We start from the raw sequence: 23,649 nt of genomic DNA, 5'->3' as shown, positions 1-23,649 counted from the left end.
CTTGTTTTATAACCCCATCAGTACCCTAAGGACTTCCCCGGTACTCGAACCCCCACCACCGCCCGAGTCTGAACACGTCCCCACATGCCGGAGCTCTCAAGAGCTGTCCAGGTCCCAGGCCTGACGCTACAGCTAGCCTCATCTTCGGCTTGGCTAGCCTTGGCTAGCCTCATCTTTGCCTGCTCCAACCGTAGTGTCCCAAGTGGACACTCAATGCCCTCTCACTGCATGGGACGAAGTTTCGACTTTTACAACCAGTAAGTTTAGTCTTTCGAAGTCGGAACGTTTGAAGAACTTTCTCGCCGCAGGCACGCCACTTACACCTAAATCCAAGTCAGGCCCCCTACGTCAGAATTTTCCTTCACGGGAAGTCAGCCCGAGGCAGCAAGTCATCGTTTATGTGGCACTCTTTATGGTTCCTCTTGCTTTGCTCAGCCTTTATACCGAACTAAGTCATGTCCTTATCTCTGAATTTACACCAGTACCTCAGAGTCACATTTCTTGAGCAGCCTGTATTTGAAAAAAAAATAAAGAGTTGAGGTTATTCGCAGTCCTTATCCTTCCTAACATGGCTACCTCAGATTGTCGGCAGCCCCAGAGGGACTTCCGGTTTCCCGGCAGGCCCGAGTGCGGCTGAACTTCCGGCCTCATGACGCAAGGGCGGGCTGCTCTTTTCTCTCTTTCCGGCAGTGTTCGCGAGTGCCGTAGCCATGTCTTACGCTGCAGATGATTACGAGTCTGAGGTAACTTGCCCTCAAGCGCGTAGTGGGCTCCACGAAGGGGCAGAGCTCTCTGGATGTTGGGCCCTGGGGTGAGGCATTGTCAAGGCCTCTCCGGGAGCCTCCGCGGGCCACGACCAACTCCAGCCAGCCTCTCGCGCGGCCCTCGTGCTGCTGCCACAGCTCCGCCTCCTCGGCAGCCCTGGCTCTGCCCGCCCACTTCGCGAGCCTGGTCCGCCTGTCCTCACTTTTCCCAGGACCGCGGCGGGGGGCTGGTTAGACGGTTCTGGGTTTCTGTAACCGAGCTCTTTCGGTCTGCGCTCCGTCTGGTCAGACCTCACTGATTTCCGCAAACTCTTGGGCTTCGCTCTGCTGTGTTCCACCCGATTTGGTGTATTGTCAGTGTCTGTCTGCCCTTTTCTCGCAGGCGTGTGAGTTCCTCAAAGGCAGGGACAGTGTCTTATCCGCCTTTGTATCCTTCGATCTGTGCTTGATATATAGGCGCTAGGACGAGCATTTCGAATTCACGAATTGGTGACTGTTCTCACTGTGCCTCTTTCCTCACAGGCGGCTTATGATCCATATGCCTACCCGGGCGACTATGATATGCACACAGGTGAGACCGTGAGTTTGGCTAGTTGAGTCCTTCTAGGGATTGGCACCTTTTTGAATATCTCAGAACCAGCTCTGACAAGCGTCTGTTAAAAAACTGCTTTTTGATGGTCCAGGTTTGGAGTCAGTTATTAGCTCTTGGAGGGATCGTGAGTCTCATTAATGAGACTTTTATTGTGGTCCACCTCCTAGTCTCAGAAGAGGAGGATTACTGACCTGGCTTTAAACTATTAGCTGAAGAAGAAAGTCTTGATGTGGAAATTTTAAGTGATTCAAACCAAGCCCAAATGAGATCTTTTGGGGAGGCTTTTGAGCTTTCTTGAAATGTTATAGTGGTTTGGCTTGACGTAGTGTTATGCATTCTGAGTATTTTACATGAAATATTTCATTTATTACTTAAAACAGTTCTGTATTGTATGTACATTAATGTTGTCTCCTGAAGATGAGAAAACTTAGAGAGGTTTAGTAATTTGCTGCAAGCCATATAGTTAGGAGGTGGCAGTTATTCATTCAAAAAATATTAAGTGGCTATTACCACTTAACCCTTCTGCACAGTCCACCTCTCTCCCTTAAACTCACATATACCTGTTCTAGGCCCTGAGGGTACAGCTGGGCATAAGACTGGTAAGGTTCTTGACCTCATAGACTTTAGATTTCCGGGACTAAACAGATAATAGGTAAAAATATGACTTTAAGTAGTGGTAATTGTTCTGAAGAAACAAGGGAGATGGGATTAGGAGGTTTATATCTCTGGAGTTTTTGAAAGGGAACTATACCGGTTTTTGTAGACACAGATTTAGTTTGTGGGGTGATCTTGCCGTTTTGTTCCATTATATGTGTGGGTTTGAAAGCATTCTATAAAGTAGTTATTATATCCAATCTCTAGGAGATCCAAAGCAGGACCTTGCTTATGAACGTCAGTATGAACAGCAGACTTATCAGGTGATCCCCGAAGTGATCAAAAACTTCATCCAGTATTTCCACAAAACTGTCTCGGATTTGATTGACCAGAAAGTATATGAGTTACAGGCCAGTCGTGTCTCCAGTGATGTCATTGACCAGAAGGTGTATGAGATCCAGGACATCTATGAGAACAGGTATGGGCCACTGGCTAAAATGACCTCTTTCTATGTAAGACTGGCCTAGTGATGCAGCTCCTACAAACAGGGTGGTGTTTAATCATTTTTTTTTATAAAGCGTGCTCTGGGGGTCTTTGTGATTCCTTGGAACTAGGGACATGTAATTTTCTTTTTTCTTTTTTTTTGAGACAGGTTCTCACTGTGTCACCCCAGTCTGGAGCACAGTAACATCATCATAGCTCACTGCAGGCTCAAACTCCTGGGCTCAAGCAATCATCCTACCTCAGCCTCCCCAGCAGCTGGGACTTCAGGCATGCACAGCCACACCCACTAATTTTCCTAATTTTTGTAGAGACAGGGTCTCGCTCCTGCTCAGGCTGGTCTTGAACTCCTGGCCTCAAGTAATCCTCCTGCCTTGGCCTCCTAAAGTGCTAGGATTACAGGCATAAGCCACTGTACCCAGCAAGGGACATGTAATTTTGTTGGACTTTTTATCTCCAGAAACTTGTACGAGGCTTAAAATAATACCATTATTAATAATTATAATAACAATTAGCATTTATTGTCAGAATAGATCGGGTAGTGTTCATAGCGCTTTTCCCGTATTTACTCATTTATTTATTTATTTATTTTTTTTGAGACAGAGTCTCGCTTTGTTGTCCAGGCTAGAGTGAGTGCCGTGGCGTCAGCCTAGCTCACAGCAACCTCAAACTCCTGGGCTGGAGCGATCCTTCTGCCTCAGCCTCCCGAGTAGCTGGGACTACAGGCATGAGCCACCATGCCCGGCTAATTTTTTATATATATATCAGTTGGCCAATTAATTTCTTTCTATTTTATAGTAGAGACGGGGTCTCGCTCTTGCTCAGGCTGGTTTTGAACTCCTGACCTTGAGCAATCCGCCCGCCTCGGCCTCCCAAGAGCTAGGATTACAGGCGTGAGCCACAGCGCCCGGCCTACTCATTTATTTTTAACAGTAACCCGCTGAAGTAGATAACTATTGTTTTTCTCATTTTATAGATGAGGAAACAGCACAGCAATAAATCACATAGCTAATTAAATGGAAAAGAAGTAAAAATTTATCTGGAATAATTATTTCCACATATAATCAGTATTTTAAAATTAATGAGACATTTTACTTTTTTTTGTCTTATAAATCCAGTGTGTATCAGAAATAATATATTGGTGGGGGCAGTGGCTCACGATTATAAGCCTAGCACTCTGGGAGGCCGAGGTGAGCGGATTGCTCGAGATCAGGAGTTTGAAACCAGCCTGAGGAAGAGCGAGACCCTGTCTCTACTATAAATAGAAAGAAATTAATTGGCCAACTAATATGTATAGAAAAAATTAGCCGGGCATGGTGGCTCATGCCTGTAGTTCTAGCTACTCGGGAGGCTGAGGCAGTAGGATCGCTTGAGCCCAGGAGTTTGAGATTGCTATGAGCTAGGCTGATGCCATGGCACTCACTCTAGCCTGGCCAACAAAGTGAGACTCTGTCTCCAAAAAAAAGAAAAGAAAAGAAATGTTATTTTATTTTTTTATTATAAAGCAAACACAAAAATGAGGTTTATTGAGGAGAGAAAGATAGCATTATAGAACAAGAGCCAGATATAGGTTTACAGAGCGTGATATATACACCACAGATGACAACCAGACCCCTTGTCTCAGCAAAGGGAGAGCAAAAGGAGGATGCAGAAGGCATTGATTTGTATTTAGATTTTATAAAGTTTATGATTGGAAAAGTAGAGCCACATAATCTGGTAATTCCAAATAGATCCAAAAGTTTTCCAATAACTGAGTTAAGTATTGGTTTTTAAATTTAAATTAAAATTAACTGAAATTTATAATTCAGTTCTTCAATCACAGTAGCCACATGTAGCTAGTGGCTACTGTATTGGGCAGTGCAGGCAAAGGTGATAGTTGAGGCCAGGCATGTGGTCGCTCTTACCCTAGCATAAAGTAGTGAGAAGATTGGTTGGTGCCTGCGGAATTATGTTTTTTTAGGGGTGGGTGGGCAGGCAAAGACAGGACCAATAAGAGAGAGCAGAAGGAAAAGTAGATATTAGTTTGGTGCAAAAGTAATTGCGGTTTCAGACTGAAATTTAAATCGTTATAAGTAGGCTCAGACATTATTTTATTTTATTTTATTTTGCTGAGATAGAGTGTCACTCGGTGTCCTTCAGTAGAGTACAGTGATATGATTATAGCTCACCGCAAGCTCCAACTCTTGGGCTGTGAGTGATCCTTCTGCCTCAGCCTCCCGGATAGCTACGACTACAGGCATGTGCCACAGTGCCTGGCTGGGTTTTGTTTTTTTGTGTATATTTTGTTTTTAATTCGGTAGAGATGAGGGTCTCACTGTTCAGGTTGGTGTTGAACCCCTGAGCTCCAGCTATCCTCCCTCCTCAGCCTCCCAGAGAATTAGGATTATGGGCATGAGCCACCACACTGGCGAAACATATCTTTGTTAATCAAAATAGGAACCATTACAATCCACACATTTTTGCCAAAGAGAAATAAGTTTATTTCTGTAGCTTAAATATCCATGTTTCAGTATTTGATGAACTCTTGGAAAGCATTTTCTGCATCCTGCTGGTTGTGGAAACATTTTTCCTGCAAAAAGTTGTTGAGATGCTTGAAGAAGTGGTAGGTGATGGGTGAGAGATCAGGTGAATATGCTGGATGAGGCAAAACTTCGTAGCCTAATTTGTTCAGCTTTTGAAGCATTGCTTGTTGGTTGTGTGATGTGCAGTCGGATGTTGTCATGGAGAAGAATTGGGTCCTTTCTATTGACTAGTGCTGGCTGTAGGCATTGCAGTTTTCAGTGCATCTCATCAATTTGGTGAGCATACTTCTCAGATGTAATGGTTTCACTGGGATTCAGAAAGCCTTGGTGGATCAGACCAGCAGCAGACCACCAAACAGTGACCATGACCTGTTTTTAGTGCAAGTTTAACTTTGGGAAGTGCTTTGGAGCTTCTCGTCCAATCACTGAGTGGTTGTCGCCGGTTGTCATATAAACTCCACTTTTCGTCGCACGTCACAATCCAATCAAGAAATGGTTCGTTGTTGGGTACGATAAGGGAAGGATCACTCACAACCCACTTCAAAATGACAATTTTTTTGATTTTCAGTCAGCTCTCGAGGCACCCACTTAACAAGCTTTTTCACCTTTCCCCAGTTTGCTTCAAATTCCAAACAGCCATAGTAGAATGGTCAACATTGAGTTATTTGGCAACTTCTTGTATAGTTGTAAGAGGATCAGCTTCAATGATTGCTCTCAGTTGGTCATTGTCAACTTTTTTTTTTTTTTTTTTTTTTTGAGACAGAGTCTCACTTTGTTGCCCAGGCTAGAGTGAGTGCCGTGGCGTCAGCCTAGCTCACAGCAACCTCAATCTCCTGGGCTCAGTGATCCTACTGCCTCAGCCTCCCGAGTAGCTGGGACTACAGGCATGCGCCACCATGCCCGGCTAATTTTTTGTATATATATTTTTAGTTGGTCAATTAATTTATTCTATTTTTGGTAGAGACGGGGTCTCGCTCAGGCTGGTTTCGAACTCCTGACCTTGAGCAATCCGCCCGCCTCGGCCTCCCAAAGTGCTAGGATTACAGGCGTGAGCCACCACGCCCGGCCTCAAATTTGCTTTTTGTCTAACTCATTTCCATAGTCTAAAATAAATATCAAACAGCAAGTAATAGTTCATTAGCAAAAAAACATAAAGCAAGAAATATGTGTTAAAATGATGTATAACATAACCACATCTATCTAAGAATGTATTCCAGTATCAAACGGCAAATTTCAACAATGCTAAAACTGCAATTACCTTTTTTTTTCTATTTATTTATTTTTGAGACAGAGTCTTGCTCTGTCACCTGTGCTAGAGTGCCCAGGCGTCAGCCTAGCTCACAGCAACCTCAAACTCCTGGGCTCAAGTGATTCTCCTGCCTCAGCCTCCAGAGTAGCTGGGACTACCAGCGCATGCCACGATACCCAGCTAATTTTTCTACTTTCAGTAGAGATGGGGTCTTGCTCTTGCTCAGGCTGGTCTCCAACTCCTGAGCTCAAGCAGTCTTCTCATTTTGGCCTCCCAGAGTACTAGGATTACAGGTATGAGCCCCCTGGCCTAGCCCTGCAATTACTTTTACATCAACCTAATAGTAAATCAGCAGAGAGAGAAGTATCACAGGCACCAAAAAGTCTTCGGAAGAGACTTTGAAGAAGGAGATGGTCAACAGATGTTGAGTGCTTGCTAACAGATGTTGAGTGCTGACTTAGCAAGGTCAATTTCAGTGGACTGTTGGAGGCAGCAGTCAGATAACAGTAGAGTGTTAAAGGTGGATGATAAATATAGAGCAGGGGTCCTCAAACTTTTTAAACAGGGGGCCAGTTCACTACTAGACCTTTGGAGAGTGCACACTGGGCCTGTTACGAGTCGTCTGCTAAGCAGGATGGGCAGCTGCAGCAAAAACACCCAGCAGGCAGGATAAATGTCCCAGGCGGGCGGCATGTGGCTCGTGGGCTGTAGTTTGAGGATGCCTGATATAGAGGGTTTACTGGTCATTGATAAGCTTTCTGTTTTGTTCTGTGTTTTGAAGGGGGACTTAAGCACATATGTTTATATGGTGGACTGGAAGGTCAGAAGTTGGGAGAGGTAGGGCTGTAGGAGCTTGGGGAAAAGTAGCTGCTAAGGAGATTAGGAGAGGGAAATGGAACAGCACCCTCTTGGAGATTTAAGAAGCAGATTGGATGCTGTAGGTCTGTTGTGGCCGCATACTGTAGCATACTGGTTTGCTTCTGTGTTTGGGGAAGAACATAGTGTGCCAGGCAGTGGCAACACTGTGTGCTAAGGGATTGGGGGTAGTGGTGTCTAAAAAGTAGTGTTCGTATCAGGGAACAGTAAGCAATTAAATATGGCTGTAATTCATGATACAAAGGCAGGAGATAAACTTGGTGGGTGCCTAATTGATATAAAAAGAGTGTTTTGTAATGTTAAGAAAGATTGTCTGAAGTGCATAGTTGAGGAAAGTTGTGGACTTGGAGGGTTCTCGCCCTGGCTCTGTTTCTGTGACATCTACCATCTCTGAGCCTGTGTCTTCAACTGTAAAATGTGAGGGCTGGTGCTTTCCAGTCATTTTGGAGTTAAAATTTTTGTGCTTGATTTTCAGTTGGACTAAGCTGACTGAAAGATTCTTCAAGAATACACCTTGGCCTGAGGCTGAAGCAATTGCTCCACAGGTTGGCAACGGTAGGTGTGAGCTGTTTGTATCCTGTGTGCTGGATGGGATCCCATTGGGTCATTAGAAAGCTTAGGAACGTCTGTGGCTATTTTGCTCACCCTTTTGTTTCTTATGGCCATTCTGGAATGGGCTCTCTAGCCTCCCACTCTTCTTTTCTTTTCTTTCTTTTTTTTTTTTTTTTGAGACAGAGTCTCACTTTGTTGCCCAGGCTAGAGTGAGTGCCGTGGCGTCAGCCTAGCTCACAGCAACCTCAAACTCCTGGGCTCGAGTGATCCTACTGCCTCAGCCTCCCAGGTAGCTGGGACTATAGGCATGCGCCACCATGCCCGGCTAATTTTATATATATATATCAGTTGGCCAATTAATTTCTTTCTATTTATAGTAGAGACGGGGTCTCGCTCTTGCTCAGGCTGGTTTTGAACTCCTGACCTTGAGCAATCCGCCCGCCTCGGCCTCCCAAGAGCTAGGATTACAGGCGTGAGCCACAGCGCCCGACCCACTCTTCATTTCTTTAGGTGATGTCCCTTATATGGGTGAGGTAGGCAGATCCAACTTCATTGTTCTGCATGTGGATTTCTAGTTTCCCAGGACTAGTATTTGAAAAGACCATTCTTTTCTCCCATTGGATTATCTTGAAAACAGTTGATTCATAAATGTAAGAGTTTACTTCTGGCTGTTCAATTCTGTTCCATTGATCAGAATGTCTGTCCCATGCTTGTATCATACCATCTTGATTACTGTAGGTTTGTATTAAATTTGGAAATTGGGAAGTATAAGTTCTCCAACTTAGTTCTTTTTCAAGATTGTTTTGGCTATTCTGGGTCCCTCGGATTTCTTTATGAATTTTAGGATCAGCTTGTCAGTTTCTGTAAAGTAGCCAGCTGGGATTTTGATAAGCATTGCATTGAATGAATCTGAAGCTTAATTTGTAGAGTATTTTCATCTTAGCAATATTAAGTCCTCCAATCCATGGACAAGGGGTGTCTTTCTATTTATTTAAGCCTTCAGTTTCTTTTTATTTTTCCCTGATTACTAGACAACCAAGGTAGGTCTTTAATTTCTTTCAGCAATCTTTTATAGTTTTTATTGTACAAGTCTTCACAACAACAAAATGTTACACCTGATTTTTTGTTGTTGTTGTTATTTTTTTTTTCTAAATATACCTGATATTTTTTGAGCACTTACTTTTATTATCATTGTTTGATAAAAGGTTTAAAACTCATTCTGAAATATTTTCTGTGTTGCTGAGATGTTAATATTTTGCTTGTAAGGAATACAATATTGTGTATATTAAGAACAATAGGAGTGGCCAGGCGCGGTGGCTCACTTATAATCCTAGCTCTCTGGGAGGCCGAGGCAGGCGGATTGCTCGAGGTCAGGAGTTTGAAACCAGCCTGAGCAAGAGCGGGACCCTGTCTCTACTATAAATAGAAAGAAATTAATTGGCCAACTAATATATATAGAAAAAATTAGCCAGGCATGGTGGCGCATGCCTGTAGTCCCAGCCACTTGGGAGGCTGAGGCAGGATTGCCTGAGCCCAGGAGTTTGAGGTTGCTGTGAGCTAGGCTAACTCCATGGCATTCACTCTAGCCTGGGCAACAAAGTGAGACTCTGTCTCAAAAAAAAATAATAATAATAAATAAAAAAAAAAAAGAACAATAGGAGTCCCATTTTTTAAATATATATATTTATTTAGAATCAGGTAAAAATTCACAGGGCATATAGTAAAAAAGGAGATTTGGTATAAAAATTCCCCTCCCTTTTCTGTCCTGAGTTTTCAGTTTCTGTCTCTGGAAACAACTAGTGTTACCATTTTCTTATTTATCCTTTCTGTGATATTCTGTGCATGTATAAGCAAATAGGGATAACTCTTGTTCTTTTTTACATAAACTAAACTTCCTTTTCTTTCTCCTGTTTTTTTTTTCGTGCTTGTTATTTTGGAGCGTGTTCTGTTTGTCCAGGAGTCCTCAAGACCACCTCCAGGTTTGGTTATTTGCTAAGAGGACTCACAGGACTCAGCTTATAGTTGTACCCCCATTTATGAGGGTTTACAGCAAAAGAATACGAATCAAAATCAACAAAGGGAAAAGGCTCATGAGCCAAAGTACAGAGGAACCAGGCACAAACCTCTCCCAGTGGGGTCACATGGGCACATGTGAAATGTCTATCAGGGAAGCTGATTACAGACTCAGTGCCCTGGGACTGTACTGGGGCCTGGTCATGTAGGTTCCTTCTCCCTAACACATACCAAAATTCTAGCCTCCCAGAAGGGAAGCAAGTATTCAGCATAAAACCTTACTGTTGGCTGGGCGCGGTGGCTCACGCCTGTAATCCTAGCACTCTGGGAGGCCGAGGCGGGAGGATTGCTCAAGGTCAGGAGTTCCAAACTAGCCTGAGTAGAGTTTCAAGTGAGTCTCACTCTTGCCCAGGTTAGAGTGCTGTGGCATCAGCCTAGCTAATAGCAACCTCAAACTCCTGGGCTTAAAAGTGATCTTCTTGCCTCAGCCTCCCAAGTAGCTGGGACTACAGGCATGTGCCACCATGCCTGGCTGATTTTTTCTATTTTTAGTAGTTTGGCTAATTTCTTTCTATTTTTAGTAGAGATGGGGTCTTGCTCTTGCTCAGGCTGGTCTCGAACTCCTGAGCTCAAGCAATCCTCCCGCCTTGGCCTCCCAGAGTGCTAGGATTACAGGTGTGAGTCACCGTACCTGGCTATATTTGCAATTTTGATAGTGGCATGTTGCCCTCTGGAGCTATTACTGTTTATTTATGTGCTGGTTTATTTAAGTAAATCGATGGCAAAAGTCTCTAAGTGGTGGAAGGAAATAGGTCTGAGGTTAAGATGAGGTTGACAGAGTAGCATGAGAAATGGATTTTCTCATTTCATGTGTTCTTGGGGCATATGCATGAGAGTTTAGATGTTTATTCTCTAAAATCACCTTTATTCCTCCCTGCCAAAGAGCTAAAACTGCCAGAAGACCCCAGTTGTCGTGGATACTGAAGCACCCCTTTGCCATCTCTTTCAGATGCTGTCTTCCTGATTTTATACAAAGAATTATACTACAGGCACATATATGCCAAAGTCAGTGTGAGTATTTAAATGTTGCTGGTGATTTTTTAAACTCATGCCATTTTTGTCCCTTGTTCCAAGAGTGATCAGAATGTTTTTGAACTTTTAAGGAATGGCGGAGAGAATAATTTAATCCAGAAAGCTATTCCAAGCTAAAACTACATAGCCTATCTGTCCTTTTTGATTCTCTGTTCCTACAGTTCTCTTTGATGGGGGGCACTCACCACCATGAGCTGAGTGATAGGCTGCAGTCCTAGACGGTGTTTCCAGCACCTGCTGCTGCTTCTGCTTGGGATTCCCTTTTCCCTTAGTGCATCATCCGTGAGCCTCCTTTTCTCTGAAATACACATGACACTGTCACTGTTTCACAGGCACAGTGCTAGGTACTTGGCACACATCTTCACATCTCTGATCCTCATAGCAGTCCTACAAAGTTGGCAACTAGAGTGCAAAGAGGTTACTTGTTCTCAAATTTATGTAACTAGTAAGTGGCAAAACTCCTTGAACCTAGGCCCAGATTGTTGTAACACCAGTGTTCTACATGCAGTCTCAACTTTGAGCACTTGCTGGATTCTTTATTTTCTTGGTTTCTAAATTTTAGAGTGCCCCAAGTCTCTTAAAATACCATTTGTACTATTTATAGATTAGAAAAATCTATCTTTAGCCCTAGTCTCTCCACTGAACTCCAGACTTGTATATCCAGCTGACAGTTCAACATCTCCATTTGGCTGTCTGGTAGTCATCTCATGCTTAACATGTCCAACACTTATTTTCCCTCTAAACCCGTTCCTCCCATGTTAATCATCTCAGTAAATGGTACTACCATTCACCTAGTTAACTGGACTGAAAATCTTCTCTGACTTGACATCCAACCTTGCAGTAAATCCTATTCAGCCTTATCTTCAACATGACTAGTTTTAAATCCCTGTGGGGAGGTTTTTCCTTTTCTTTTTGAGACAGAGTCTAACTCTGTTGCCTGGGCTAGAGTGGTAGGTTTTTCATTGAATGTGCTTAATGTACTTAAGCACCAGACACAATTTTGATTGTGACTAGTCATAGTCTTCTTTTTTCTTTCTTTTTTTTGGAGACAGAGTCTCATCTCACTCTGTTGCCCAGGCTAGAATGCCATGGTGTCAGATTAGCTAACATCAACCTCAAACTCCTGGGCTCAAGTGATCATCATGTCTCAGCTTCAGCTGGGACTACAAGTGCACACCACCACACCCGGCTAATTCTTTCTATTTTTAGTAGAGACGGGGGTTTGCTCTTGCTCAGGTTGATCTCGAACTCCTTGCCTCAAACTAACCTCCCACCTTGGCCTCCCAGAGTTCTGGGATTATAGGCATGAGCCACTGCGCCCAGCTTTTTTTTTTTTTTTTTTTTTTTAAGAGATAGGGTCTCAGTATGTTGCCCAGACTGGACTTGAACTCCTGGGCCCAAGCAATTCTCCCTCCCAACCTCCCAAGTAGCTGGGACTGCAGGCATGCGCCACTGTGCCTGGCTTAGTCGTAGTCTTGTTCACATTTTACAGAGAGATTAAATACCTTGTCTGAATCCCATGGTTAGTAAATGGTGTGGCTAAGATGCTAAGGCTGTGGTTTTCCTACTCCATCACGAATGCATTGTTCATTTTATTGTTCCCACCTCAGAAACAGTCAGTAATTCTCAGTTGCCAGCAACATAAAGACCAGATCAGGGGTCAGCAGCTTCTTCTGTGAAGGGCCAGGTAGTAAGTATTTTGTAGCAGTCACAAACAATAAGAAATGAGTGGGCATGGCTGTGCTCCAGTAAAGCTTATTTACAAAACAGGTGGTAGAGTAGATTTGCTGACCTCATAGCCTACATTCTCATTTGGCACTGGTAGATGGATTGTTACATTGCTGACCCATTATAGTCCAGTGTAGCCTGGTATAGCATCATCTCCTCTATCTCCTTAGCCTTCAAGTGCCATGATTTTATCTCTTTGCCTTTGTTAGTGTGGCTTTCTCTGAAATACTTGCCTTTGTCTCTACTTTGCCGGATCTACGTGCCTGCTCTCTGAGGTTTAAGGTCTGTTCCTGTAAAACATGACCCTGACCGTGTTACACTGTTCGGTGGCCTTTTTCAACTGCTGTAGGATTTCCCTTCCCTCTCACTGAGTGCTCTTCACATGCTAAGGAGAGGACAGACGTCAATTGTTGTATATTTGTTCTCAACCATCATGATAGACCCTGAGTAAAACACTTAAATATCTGTGTCCTGATGTCTCTGTTCTCTTTACAGGGAGGACCCTCCTTGGAGCAGAGGTTTGAATCCTATTACAACTACTGCAATCTCTTCAACTACATTCTTAGTGAGTCTGAGATTTGGCCAGGGGGTTGTGGTTATAATGAGGGCCAGCATTGGCCTCCAGCTCTTTGTTGCAGGATTTTTTTTTAAGAGACGGGGTCTCACTCTGTCACTTGGGCTGTTGGAGTGCAGTGGTGCAATCATAACTCCTGGGCTCAAGTGATCCTTCCACTTCAGCCTCCCAAGTAGCTGGGACTGTAGGTGTATGCCATCGTGCCCGGCTAATTTTTTTTCCCTCTTTTGTGGAGGAGTCTCTCACTCTGTCATCCTGGCTAGAGTGGTCTCATCATAGCTAGTCCTTAACTTCTGGACTCAAGCAGTCCTTTTGTCTCAACCTTCTGAGTAGCTAGGATTATAGGCAGGAGTAATCTCACCCAGCTTTAGCAGGATTTTAATATGCAAGTGGAAGAGGGGAGGTCTTGTGATTCATAGTCCTTTAAAGAGAAATTACAGAGAACATTGTGCAGCTTTACTGAATGGGCAAATACATTGGTTTGAATCTGACTTTTTTGTGATCTCTTGCACAGATGCTGATGGTCCTGCTCCCCTTGAACTACCCAATCAGTGGCTCTGGGATATCATTGATGAATTCATCTATCAGGTATCTGGTCAGCTTCAGTCTAGTTTGATATAACTGATCTGAGCAAGGAGCAGCTGCTACCATTGTTCGTGTTATTAAAAAGATGCATCGTGTAAAAACTATGCATCTTAGTGTAAAGTATCCTTTGACAGTGGACTCCCCTGTCAGATGGTTTTGTTAAGAGACAGTGAAGGCTAAGCATGCTTCACATAGGAATTTGGAAGTCGGATGAGTTGAGCTCCTTTCACCAAGTTCTTTTTTTTTTTTTTCTTTTATTTATTTATTTTATTTCTCTCTCTTTTTCTTTCTTTAGGATTATAAGGATTTCTCTAGGATTATAAGCTCACGCTTATAATCCTAGCACTCTGGGTGGCTGAGGCGGGAGGATCTCTCAAGGTCAGGAGTTCAAAACCAGACATGTTTATCAGTTTTGACCCACGTTCTTCTTTTTTTTTTTTTTTTGAGACAGAGTCTTGCTTTGTTGCCTAGGCTAGAGTGAGTGCTGTGGCGTCAGCCTAGCTCACAGCAACCTCAAACTCCTGGGCTCAAGCAATCTTGCCTCAGCCTCCCGAGTAGCTGGGAGGACAGGCATGCGCCACCATGTCCAGCTAATTTTTTCTATATATATTAGTTGGCCAATTAATTTCTTTCTATTTATAGTAGAGATGGGGTCTCACCCTTGCTCAAGCTGGTTTCGAACTCCTGACCTTGAGCAATCCTTCCGCCTCGGCCTCCTAGAGTGCTAGGATTATAGGCGTGAGCCGCCGTGCCGGCCAACCCAAGTTCTTTTTTCTTTTTTTTTTTCTTTTTTTCTTTTTTTTTTTTTTTTTGAGACAGAGTCTCGCTTTGTTGTCCAGGCTAGAGTGAGTGCCGTGGCGTCAGCCTAGCTCACAGCAACCTCAAACTCCTGGGCTCGAGCGATCCTTCTGCCTCAGCCTCCCGAGTAGCTGGGACTACAGGCATGCGCCACCATGCCCGGCTAATTTTTTTATATATATATCAGTTGGCCAATTAATTTCTTTCTATTTATAGTAGAGACGGGGTCTCGCTCTTGCTCAGGCTGGTTTTGAACTCCTGACCTTGAGCAATCCGCCCGCCTCGGCCTCCCAAGAGCTAGGATTACAGGCGTGAGCCACCGCGCCCGGCCCCAAGTTCTTACTTCACCTTGAAAGATGGTGTGGCAGGAAGAACATAGGCTTCACAGGCTTTGGAGCCAGATGGAAGTGGATTCTAGTTTGGGGGCAGCCACCTAGTAGCTTTATAATAGTGACATGTTATTTAAGCTCTCTGAGCCTCACTTTCATGTACAAAATGGAAACATTTTATATCATGATTATGAGGGGTTGCTTAAGTATATGCTTGGTCAGAATACCAAAAGGGAAGTATCACCTGTCTCAGGGTGCTATTGTTGAGGTTCCACCAAGAAATGTGTCAGATGAAAATAACATACAGCACACAGCAGCTGTGTAGCCTGCAGATAAGAATTGAGGTTTTAGGCCGGGCCCGGTGGCTCACGCCTGTAATCTTAGCACTCTGGGAGGCCAAGGCGGGTGGATTGCTCGAGGTCAGGAGTTCGAAACCAGCCTGAGCAAGAGCGGGACCCTGTCTCTACTATAAATAGAAAGAAATTAATTGGCCAACTAATATATATAGAAAAAATTAGCCAGGCACGGTGGCGCATGCCTGTAGTCCCAGCTACTCGGGAGGCTGAGGCAGGAGGATTGCTTGAGCCCAGGAGTTTGAGGTTGCTGTGAGCTAGGCTGATGGCACGGCACTCACTGTAGCCTGGGCAACAAAGCCACACTGTCTCAAAAAAAAAAAAAAAAGGAATTGAGGTTTTGCTGTTCACTGGCCCTGAAAGTTGGGCACATGCTTATTCCCCAATGTGCTCTTTTTTTTGTTGTTGTTGTTTTGTTTTTTTGAGGACTATTCATTGCAATCTTTTTTTTTTATCATCTCTAACGAGGAGTTGTTGGGGGCTGGGTGTGGTGGCTTACTCCTAGCACTCTGGAAGGCAGAGGCAGTACAGTTGGTTGAGGTCAGGAGTTTGAGACCAGCCTGAGTAAGAATGAGACCCTATCTCTACTAAAAGTAGAAAAAATGAGCTGGAAATGGTGGCGGGAGGCTGAGGTAGGAGGATTGCTTGAGCCCAGGAATTGGAGGTGAGCTATGGTCACACCACAGCACTCTGGTTGGGTGACAGAGTAAGACTCTGGCTCAAAAAAAAAGTTGGGAAGATTGCTGGAGTACTGCATGTGAAGTGCTTAGCATGGCGCCTGTCACAGAATAGTTAATAAAATGTTGCCTGTTCATTTTGATGATCATCGATATCATTATTCTTTTCCATCTTTTCTTTAGCCCAGTCCTTTTATTCTAAACCTAAAATGCAGGATTTGGGAAAATATAACCTTTTCCCCCCATATTTTGTGGTATAGCGCCCACTGGGTATTATAGGGGAAATTGATGTCTTTTTTTTTTTTTTTTTACTTCAAGTGCACTGGAAATAAATTGATGTCTTAATAAAGACATTATTTGAGCTCCATAGACTAGAGAGACTTTGTGAATACAAAGTGCTGACAAGTTATGATGGGGTGAGCTGAGTAAACCTTGTGGCTCTTTGAAAAAGCCACTTCCTGGCTGGGTGTGCTTGCTCACGCTTATAATCCTAGCACTCTGGGTGGCTGAGGCGGGAGGATCTCTCAAGGTCAGGAGTTCAAAACCAGCCTGAGTAAGAGCGAGACCCCATCTCTACTATAAATAGAAAGAAATTAATTGCCCAACTAAAAATATATAGAAAAAAATGAGCCGGGCATGGTGGCGCATGTCTGTAGTCCCAGCTACTTGGGAGGCTGAGGCAGAAGGATTGCTTCAGTCTAGGAGTTTGAGGTTGCTGTGAGCCAGGCTGACGCCATGGCACTCTTCCCCAGGCCAAGAGTGAGACTCTGTCTCCAAAAGAAAAAGAGAAAGCACCTTCTTGCTCAAATTAATCTTCAGTGCCTTTTACAGTGAAGGCCACAATCTGCACTGGCCCTGTTTGCCCTCTCTGGCTTTTCGGCCTGTGTCAGCCTCATTGGACGTACTTTCAGGTGGTTGACAGTCCTATTGACTCATGGGAAGTGAATGAGGATCATCTGTGCTGAGTTTCTTCATCTCTGAAGATAATCATAATTCCCTCTGCTTAGCTCTATTTTCTTGTTAAGAAGCTTAAGGTGCTTTCTATTTCTAACAGACTGTCCAGTGAGGATCACTGAGTGCCTGGTGTGATTCCTCCTGGCCAGATAGATGCCACATGGGGTTAGTGGCTCCTCCTTACCACTCCCTCATTTATTTCTGTTGATATAAGTACTATATGAATGTGTTGTTACTGCTAAGGGTTTTTTTTCAAGCTGCAAATAAAGTGCCTGCCTTCCTTGCCTTTGCAGTGGCATCAATTATTGTCTGTAAGGAAAGGCACTACGTTGATGTTTCTGTCATGTACATGTAAAGAGAGAGTTTTTTTTTTTTTGGAGACACTTTTATTCTCTCACCCAGGCTAGAGTGCCATGGCATCAGCCTAGCTCACAGCAGCCTCTAATTCCTGGGCTCAGGCATTCCTCCTGACTCAGCCTTCTGAGTAGTTGGGACTACAGATGTGCACCACCACACCCAGCTACTTTGTTTTTTCTATTTTTAGTCACTTGGCTACTTTTCTATTTTTACTAGAGACAGAGTCTCATTCTTGCTCAGGCTGGTCTCAAACTCCTGAGCTCAAGCGATCCTCACGTCTTGGACTCCTAATAGTGCTAGGATTACAGGTGTGAGCCACTGCGCTGGCCTTTTTTTTAGTTTTTATTTTTAGAGGCAGGGTCTTGTTCTGTTGTCCAGCTGGTGTGCAGTGGTGCGATCATAGCTCGCTGTTGCCTTGAATTCCTGGGCTTAAGCAATCCTCCCTGCTCAGCCTCCTGAGTAGCAGGGACCACAGACACGTACCACCACGCCTGGCTAATTTTTTTTTTTTTTGAGACAGAGTCTCACTTTCTTGCCCAGGCTAGAGTGAGTGCCATGGCATCAGCCTGGCTCATAGCAACCTCAATCTCCTGGGCTCAGCGATCCTACTGCCTCAGCCTCCCGAGTAGCTGGGACTACAGGCATGCACCACCATGCCTGGCTAATTTTTTCTATATATATTAGTTGGCCAATTAATTTCTTTCTATTTATAGTAGAGACGGGGTCTTACTCTTGCTCAGGCTGGTTTCAAACTCCTGACCTGGAGCAATCTGCCTGCTTCGGCCTCCCAGAGTGCTAGGATTACAGGCGTGAGCCACCACGCCCGGCCTAATTTCTTAATTCTTTGTAGAGATGGGGTTTTACTATGTTGCTCAATCTGGTCTTGAACTCCTGGCCGCAAGCAATCCTCCCACCTGGGCCTCCCATAGTGCTGGGATTACAGGTCTGAGCCATTGTACCTGGCCTGAGAGAAATCATAAAAAGGCATCATGCTCTGTTGTGCTATTTGCTATGACTTGTAACATTTAAATTATGTATTCATAGGACTGTGGGTATTGTTCTTTTACTGCAGTGTATATGATACGGACATACCACTTTCATGATGATTTGGGTTCTCAGTTGCCACTGTTTATAAAAAGTGAATTGGCGGGCGCGATGGCTCATGTCTGTAATCCTAGCACTCTGGGAGGCCAAGGTGAGAGGATCACTCTCACGGTCAGGAGTTCAAGACCAGCCTGAGCAAGAGCAAGACCCCATCTATACTAAAAAAATAAAAAGAAATTAGCTAGACAACTAAAAATATATATACAAAAAATTAGCCGGGCATGTGGCGCATGCCTGTAGTCCCAGCTACTTGGGAGGCTAGGGCAGGAGGATTGCTTGAGCTCAGGAGTTTGAGGTGGCTGTGAGCAAGGCTGACGCCATGGCACTCTAGCCTGGGTGACAAAGTAAGACTCTGTCTCAAAAAAAATAAATTAAAGAAAAAAAGTGAATTAATAAATATCCTTGCATGTGTTATACATAGGTATATTTCTAGGGATCATCAGCTAAAAGTAGGATTGTTGGTTGAAAGATCTTTGCTTTTTAAATTCTTTCAAATCAGCTTTATGGAACTATAGTTTATATACAGTAAAATGTACCGATATACGTATGCAGTTGATCCAATTTGATCAATGTATATGTATCATCACAATTAAGATAAAGAACATTTTAATCACATTTTTTTTCTTTTTTCTTTTTCTTTTTTTTTGAGAGGATGTCTTACACTGTTGCCTAGGCTGCCACTGTAGCCTCAAACTCTTAGGCTCATGCAATCCTCTGTCTCAGCCTCCCCAGTATCTGGGACTATAGGCATACACCACCATGCACAGCTAATGTTTCTGTTTTTTGTGGAGATGGGGTCTCACTGTGTTACTCTGGCTAGTCTTCAACTCCTACCCTCAAATGATCCTCCTGTCATCATCCTGCCGTGACCTCCCAAAGTGCTAGGGTTATAGGCAAGTGGCTCTCACCTCACTTTGAAATTTTGTAAATAGTAACATATTGTATTTTCAGTGGGCTGTATCAAATTGTTCTACTACCAGCATCATTTGAGAGCATCTGTTTTCTACACTGGTTATTACCAGTCTGTCTAATTTTTGTTAGTTTGATGGGAAAGAAATGATAATCTCAGATTACATTTTTTTGATAACTAAAGAGATTGAACATTTTCTTACTGATTTATGAGAATTCTTTTTTTTTTTTTGAGACAGAGTCTTGCTTTTTTGCCCAAGCTACAGTGAGTGCCATGGTGTCAGCCTAGCTCACAGCAACCTCAAACTCCTGGGATCAAGCAGTCCTCCTGCCTCAGCCTCCTGAGTAGCTGGGACTACAGGCATGTGGCACCATGCCCGGCTAATTTTTTCTATATATATCAGTTGGCCAATTAATTTCTTTCTATTTATAGTAGAGATGGGGTCTCGCTCTTGCTCAGGCTGGTTTTGAACTCCTGACCTCAAGCAATCCGCCTGCCTCGGCCTCCCAGAGTGCTAGGATTACAGGTCTGAGCCACTGCGCCCGGCCTATGAGAATTCTTTATATGTTCTGGATATTATTCTTTACTATAAAATCAGAAACTTTTTTTCCTACATTCTTATATGAAGATAATATTTTAGAGTTGAAGAACAATCTTAGATCATGACCTAGATTCTAGGTCTCTGGTTTCCAAACCTGGCACATACCACAATCAACCAGGGAGCTTTTAAAAATTGTGATTGAGGCCAGGTGCAGTGGCTCCTACCTGTAATCCTAGCCCTTTGGGAGGCCGAGACAGGAGGATCATTTGAGACCAGCTTGGGCAACAGAACAAGACCTCGTCTCTACAAAAAATTAGAAAAATAAGCTATGTGTGGTAGTATGCACCTGTAATCCCAGCAACTTGGGAGGCTGAGGCAGGATTCCTTGAGCCCAGGAGTTTGAAACTGCTGTGAGCTATGATTACACCATTACACTCTAGCCTGGGCAACAGATCAAGACCCTGTCTCAAAAAACAAGTCTGATTGTTTGGGTAGTCTGCTGTACTATTAGCTGCATGACTGATGGAGGCAGCCAAGGACTAATTCCAGGTAGAACCACTGCCCCACTTTCTATAGCATGCTGTTTGTGTGTGTCTTACACTTGGCCAGACCCTGTGGTTGAGAGTGGTGTACAGGTGACACAGACTGGGAATTGGTGTTCAGCTCTGGTAGGAAAGGCACACATATGCAGATACCTACACCACATCATTACTCACAACCCTGGCCGTGGTATGGTCAAGGAGTATCTGAATAGATCTGTTACAAGAGTACCTCTGGTGCTTTGTTTGCCAGGTCAACTGCATTGTGACTCCCAGAGATAGTGACTTTAGGTTGTCCTGGACTCCAAATTGAATGGTTTTTCCATTGACTACTTATAATCCTAGAGATTTTTACTTAATTGTAGAATAAGTAACATTCAATAATGAATAAAATTTACAGTTTAATCAAAGATGGCTTTGAGGCTGGGCACGGTGGCTCACACCTGTAATCCTAGCACTCTGGGAGGCTGAGGCGGGAGGATCGTTCGAGGTCAGGAGTTCTAAACCAGCCTGAGCAAAAACGAGACCCCATCTATACTATAAATAGAAAGAAATTAATTGGCCAACTAATATATATAGAAAAAATTAGCCAGGGATGGTGGCACATGCCTGTAGTCCCAGCCACTTGGGAGGCTGAAGCAGGAGGATCGCTTGAGCCCAGGAGTTTGAGGTTGCTGTGAGCTACGCTGACACTCCAGCACTCACTCTAGCTTGGGCAACAAAGTGAGACTCTGTCTCAAAAAAAAAAAAGATGGCTTTGAAAAACAGTGTATAGGCGGGGCATGGTGGCTCACGCCTGTAATCCTAGCACTCTGGGAGGCCGAGGTGGGCGGATTGCTCAAGGTTAGGAGTTCGAAACCAGCCTGAGCGAGAACCTGTCTCTACTGAAAATAGGAAGAAATTAATTGACCAACTAAAAATATATATACAAAAAATTAGCCGGGCATGGTAGCGCATGCCTGTCCTCCCAGCTACTCGGGAGGCTGAGGCAGTAGGATTGCTTGAGCCTAGGAGATTGAAGTTGCTGTGAGCTAGGCTGATGCCATGAGACTCTCTTGAAAAAAAAATGAAAAACAGTGTACAAAATGATTTCAAATGCGAAATGGTTGTTTTACCGTTACCTTTCCCTGTCCAGAGCCCTGGCGGTGCCTCATTTACAGTGTTGTGCATGTGAACTGTCACTCTGGGTTTATACTGATGCTGAATCTTTCCCTTCTTCCTCAATAGTTTCAGTCATTTAGTCAGTACCGCTGTAAGACTGCGAAGAAGTCTGAGGAGGAGATTGACTTCCTTCGTTCCAATCCGAAAATCTGGAATGTTCACAGTGTCCTCAACGTCCTTCATTCCTTGGTAGACAAATCCAACATCAATCGGCAGTTGGAGGTGTACACAAGTGGAGGTGAGTGCAACAGGCTGATTGCCATGACCTGTGAGTTTCCAGCTGCTTGCCATCTGTTCCAAATGAGTAGATACTGCCAGTAGAGCAGATGAGTCACTCTCTTAGGCAGTGGGCTGCTGGCTCTTCTTTGGTGCTTGAATATGAACAGTAGCTGAGGGCCGATGGTGGGGGCTACTGGGCTTGGCAGTTTGTTGAGGGACAGACTAAATCAATGCATATTGAAATTTACGTTTGTAAACACTTCCACTGTGTCTCCAGGGCCTTTGTTTAGATAATTGCTTCTCAGACTTTTTGGTGTCAAAATGTTTTTTAAAATATTGAGAACCACAGAGCTTATCTATATTAAAAAAAAATTTTTTTCCAATGAAAAGAGGCATTTTTGCAGGTGTCTTCAGTGTCAGGCTTTATAGAACATAGCTGGATTCTCATTTCTGCGTCTGCATTCAATCGGTTACAATATACTGTTTAGGCTGAAGTATATGAGGACAATCTGGCCTCACAGAGTCATGTAGTTGAGATAGGGAGAAGTATTTTAGTAGCCTTTTCAGGCAGTACAGATGTTCTTTGATGCTATATCGTGTATGTAGTAGCACATACAGGTTGAACATCCCTAATTCAAAAATCTGAAGTGCTCCAAAATCCCAGTGTTTTTGAGTACATACATGATGGCACAGTGGAAAATTTTATACGTGATCTTATGTGAGCAGTTGCAGTCAAAACTTTGTTTCAGGCCGGGCGCGGTGGCTCACGCCTGTAATCCTAGCTCTTTGGGAGGCCGAGGCGGGCGGATCGCTCGAGGTCAGGAGTTTGAAACCAGCCTGAGCAAGAGTGAGACCCTGTCTCTACTATAAATAGAAAGAAATTAATTGGCCAACTAATACATATAGAAAAAATTAGCCGGGCATGGTGGTGCATGCCTGTAGTCCCAGCTACTTGGGAGGCTGAGGCAGCAGGATTGCTTGAGCCCAGGAGATTGAGGTTGCTGTGAGCTAGGCAGACGCCATGGCACTCACTCTAGCCTGGGCGACAAAGTGAGACTCTGTCTCAAAAAAAAAAAAAAACTTTGTTTCATACACGAATTTATTTAAAGTATTGTAAAATTACATTTAGGCTATATGTATAAGGTGTATATGAAACAACGAATTTTGTGTTTAGACTTGGTTCCCATCCCCGGGATATCTCATTTTATATATGCAAATATTACAAAATCCAAAATAAGCTGAAATCTGAAGCATTTCTGATCACAGGCATTTTAGAAGGATACTCAATCTGTGATTCTTTGAAACAGGTGGTAGTTTCATACAGGTTAAGTGCAGTGAGGAATCTGAAACTATATTGTGACCCTTATTGTATTAAAGTTATTGGTCTATCCTACAATTTGTTTTTGTTTTGAGACAGTCTCACTCTGTTGCCCTGGCTAAAGTGCTGTGGCATCAGCCTAGCTCACAGCAACCTCAAACTCCTGGGCTCAAACGATCCTACTGCCTCAGCCTCCCGAGTAGCTGGGACTGCAGGCATGCGTGGCCACCATGCCTGGCTAATTTTTTTGTCTATATATTTTTAGTTGGCCAATTAATTTCTTCCTATTTATAGTAGAGACGGGGTCTCGCTCTTGTTAAGGCCGGACTCGAACTCCTGACCTTGAGTGATCCTCCCGCCTTAGGCCTCCCAGAGTGCTAGGATTACAGGCGTGAGCCACCGGGCCCAGCCTATCCTGCAATTTGAATGGGTCTTTTACATCCATATGTGATTTGGTAAACTATTGGTTCACTGAGTTATAAGGATTTTCCAAATGTTGACGTATTTTATTATGCAGGCTTTTTTGTTTGCTTTTTTTTTTTGGATAAAAGGGTCTCACTATGTTGGCCAGGTAGGGTGCAGTGGTGACATCGTAGCTCACTGCAACCTTAAACTCCTAAGTCCAAATGTTCCTCCTGTCTGCCTCCCAAAGTGCTAGGATTACAGGCTTGAGCCACTGAACCTAACACAATTTTTTAAAAAATCACGTTTGTTACCTTTGCCACTGACCAACCTCATCAGGTAAAT

General features: G+C 43.8%; 1 protein-coding gene across 2 annotated transcripts in view; it reads left to right on the top strand.

Moving 5' to 3' along the window:
- The window catches only part of EIF3L (eukaryotic translation initiation factor 3 subunit L), a 115,474-nt gene that overhangs the window by 79,136 nt on the left and 12,689 nt on the right, over positions 1–23,649 (top strand). The window contains exons 2-9 of one of the 2 annotated variants that reach the window (XM_076006998.1): positions 680–743; positions 1,287–1,335; positions 2,218–2,428; positions 7,574–7,653; positions 10,673–10,734; positions 12,979–13,048; positions 13,572–13,645; positions 21,432–21,603. In XM_076006998.1, the coding sequence (XP_075863113.1) occupies positions 711–743; positions 1,287–1,335; positions 2,218–2,428; positions 7,574–7,653; positions 10,673–10,734; positions 12,979–13,048; positions 13,572–13,645; positions 21,432–21,603 (751 nt within the window). In that variant the 5' untranslated portion in view covers positions 680–710. Of the gene's footprint in view, positions 1–679; positions 744–1,286; positions 1,336–2,217; positions 2,429–7,573; positions 7,654–10,672; positions 10,735–12,978; positions 13,049–13,571; positions 13,646–21,431; positions 21,604–23,649 lie in introns of those variants that run through there. The other variant, XM_076006999.1, reaches the window with a different exon arrangement.

This window comes from Microcebus murinus, chromosome 10, assembly GCF_040939455.1.
Source record: "Microcebus murinus isolate Inina chromosome 10, M.murinus_Inina_mat1.0, whole genome shotgun sequence".
NCBI classification, from domain to species: Eukaryota; Metazoa; Chordata; class Mammalia; order Primates; family Cheirogaleidae; genus Microcebus; species Microcebus murinus.
The sequence above is the reverse complement of the archived record's forward strand: the minus strand, read 5'-3'. Positions and strand labels throughout refer to the sequence as shown.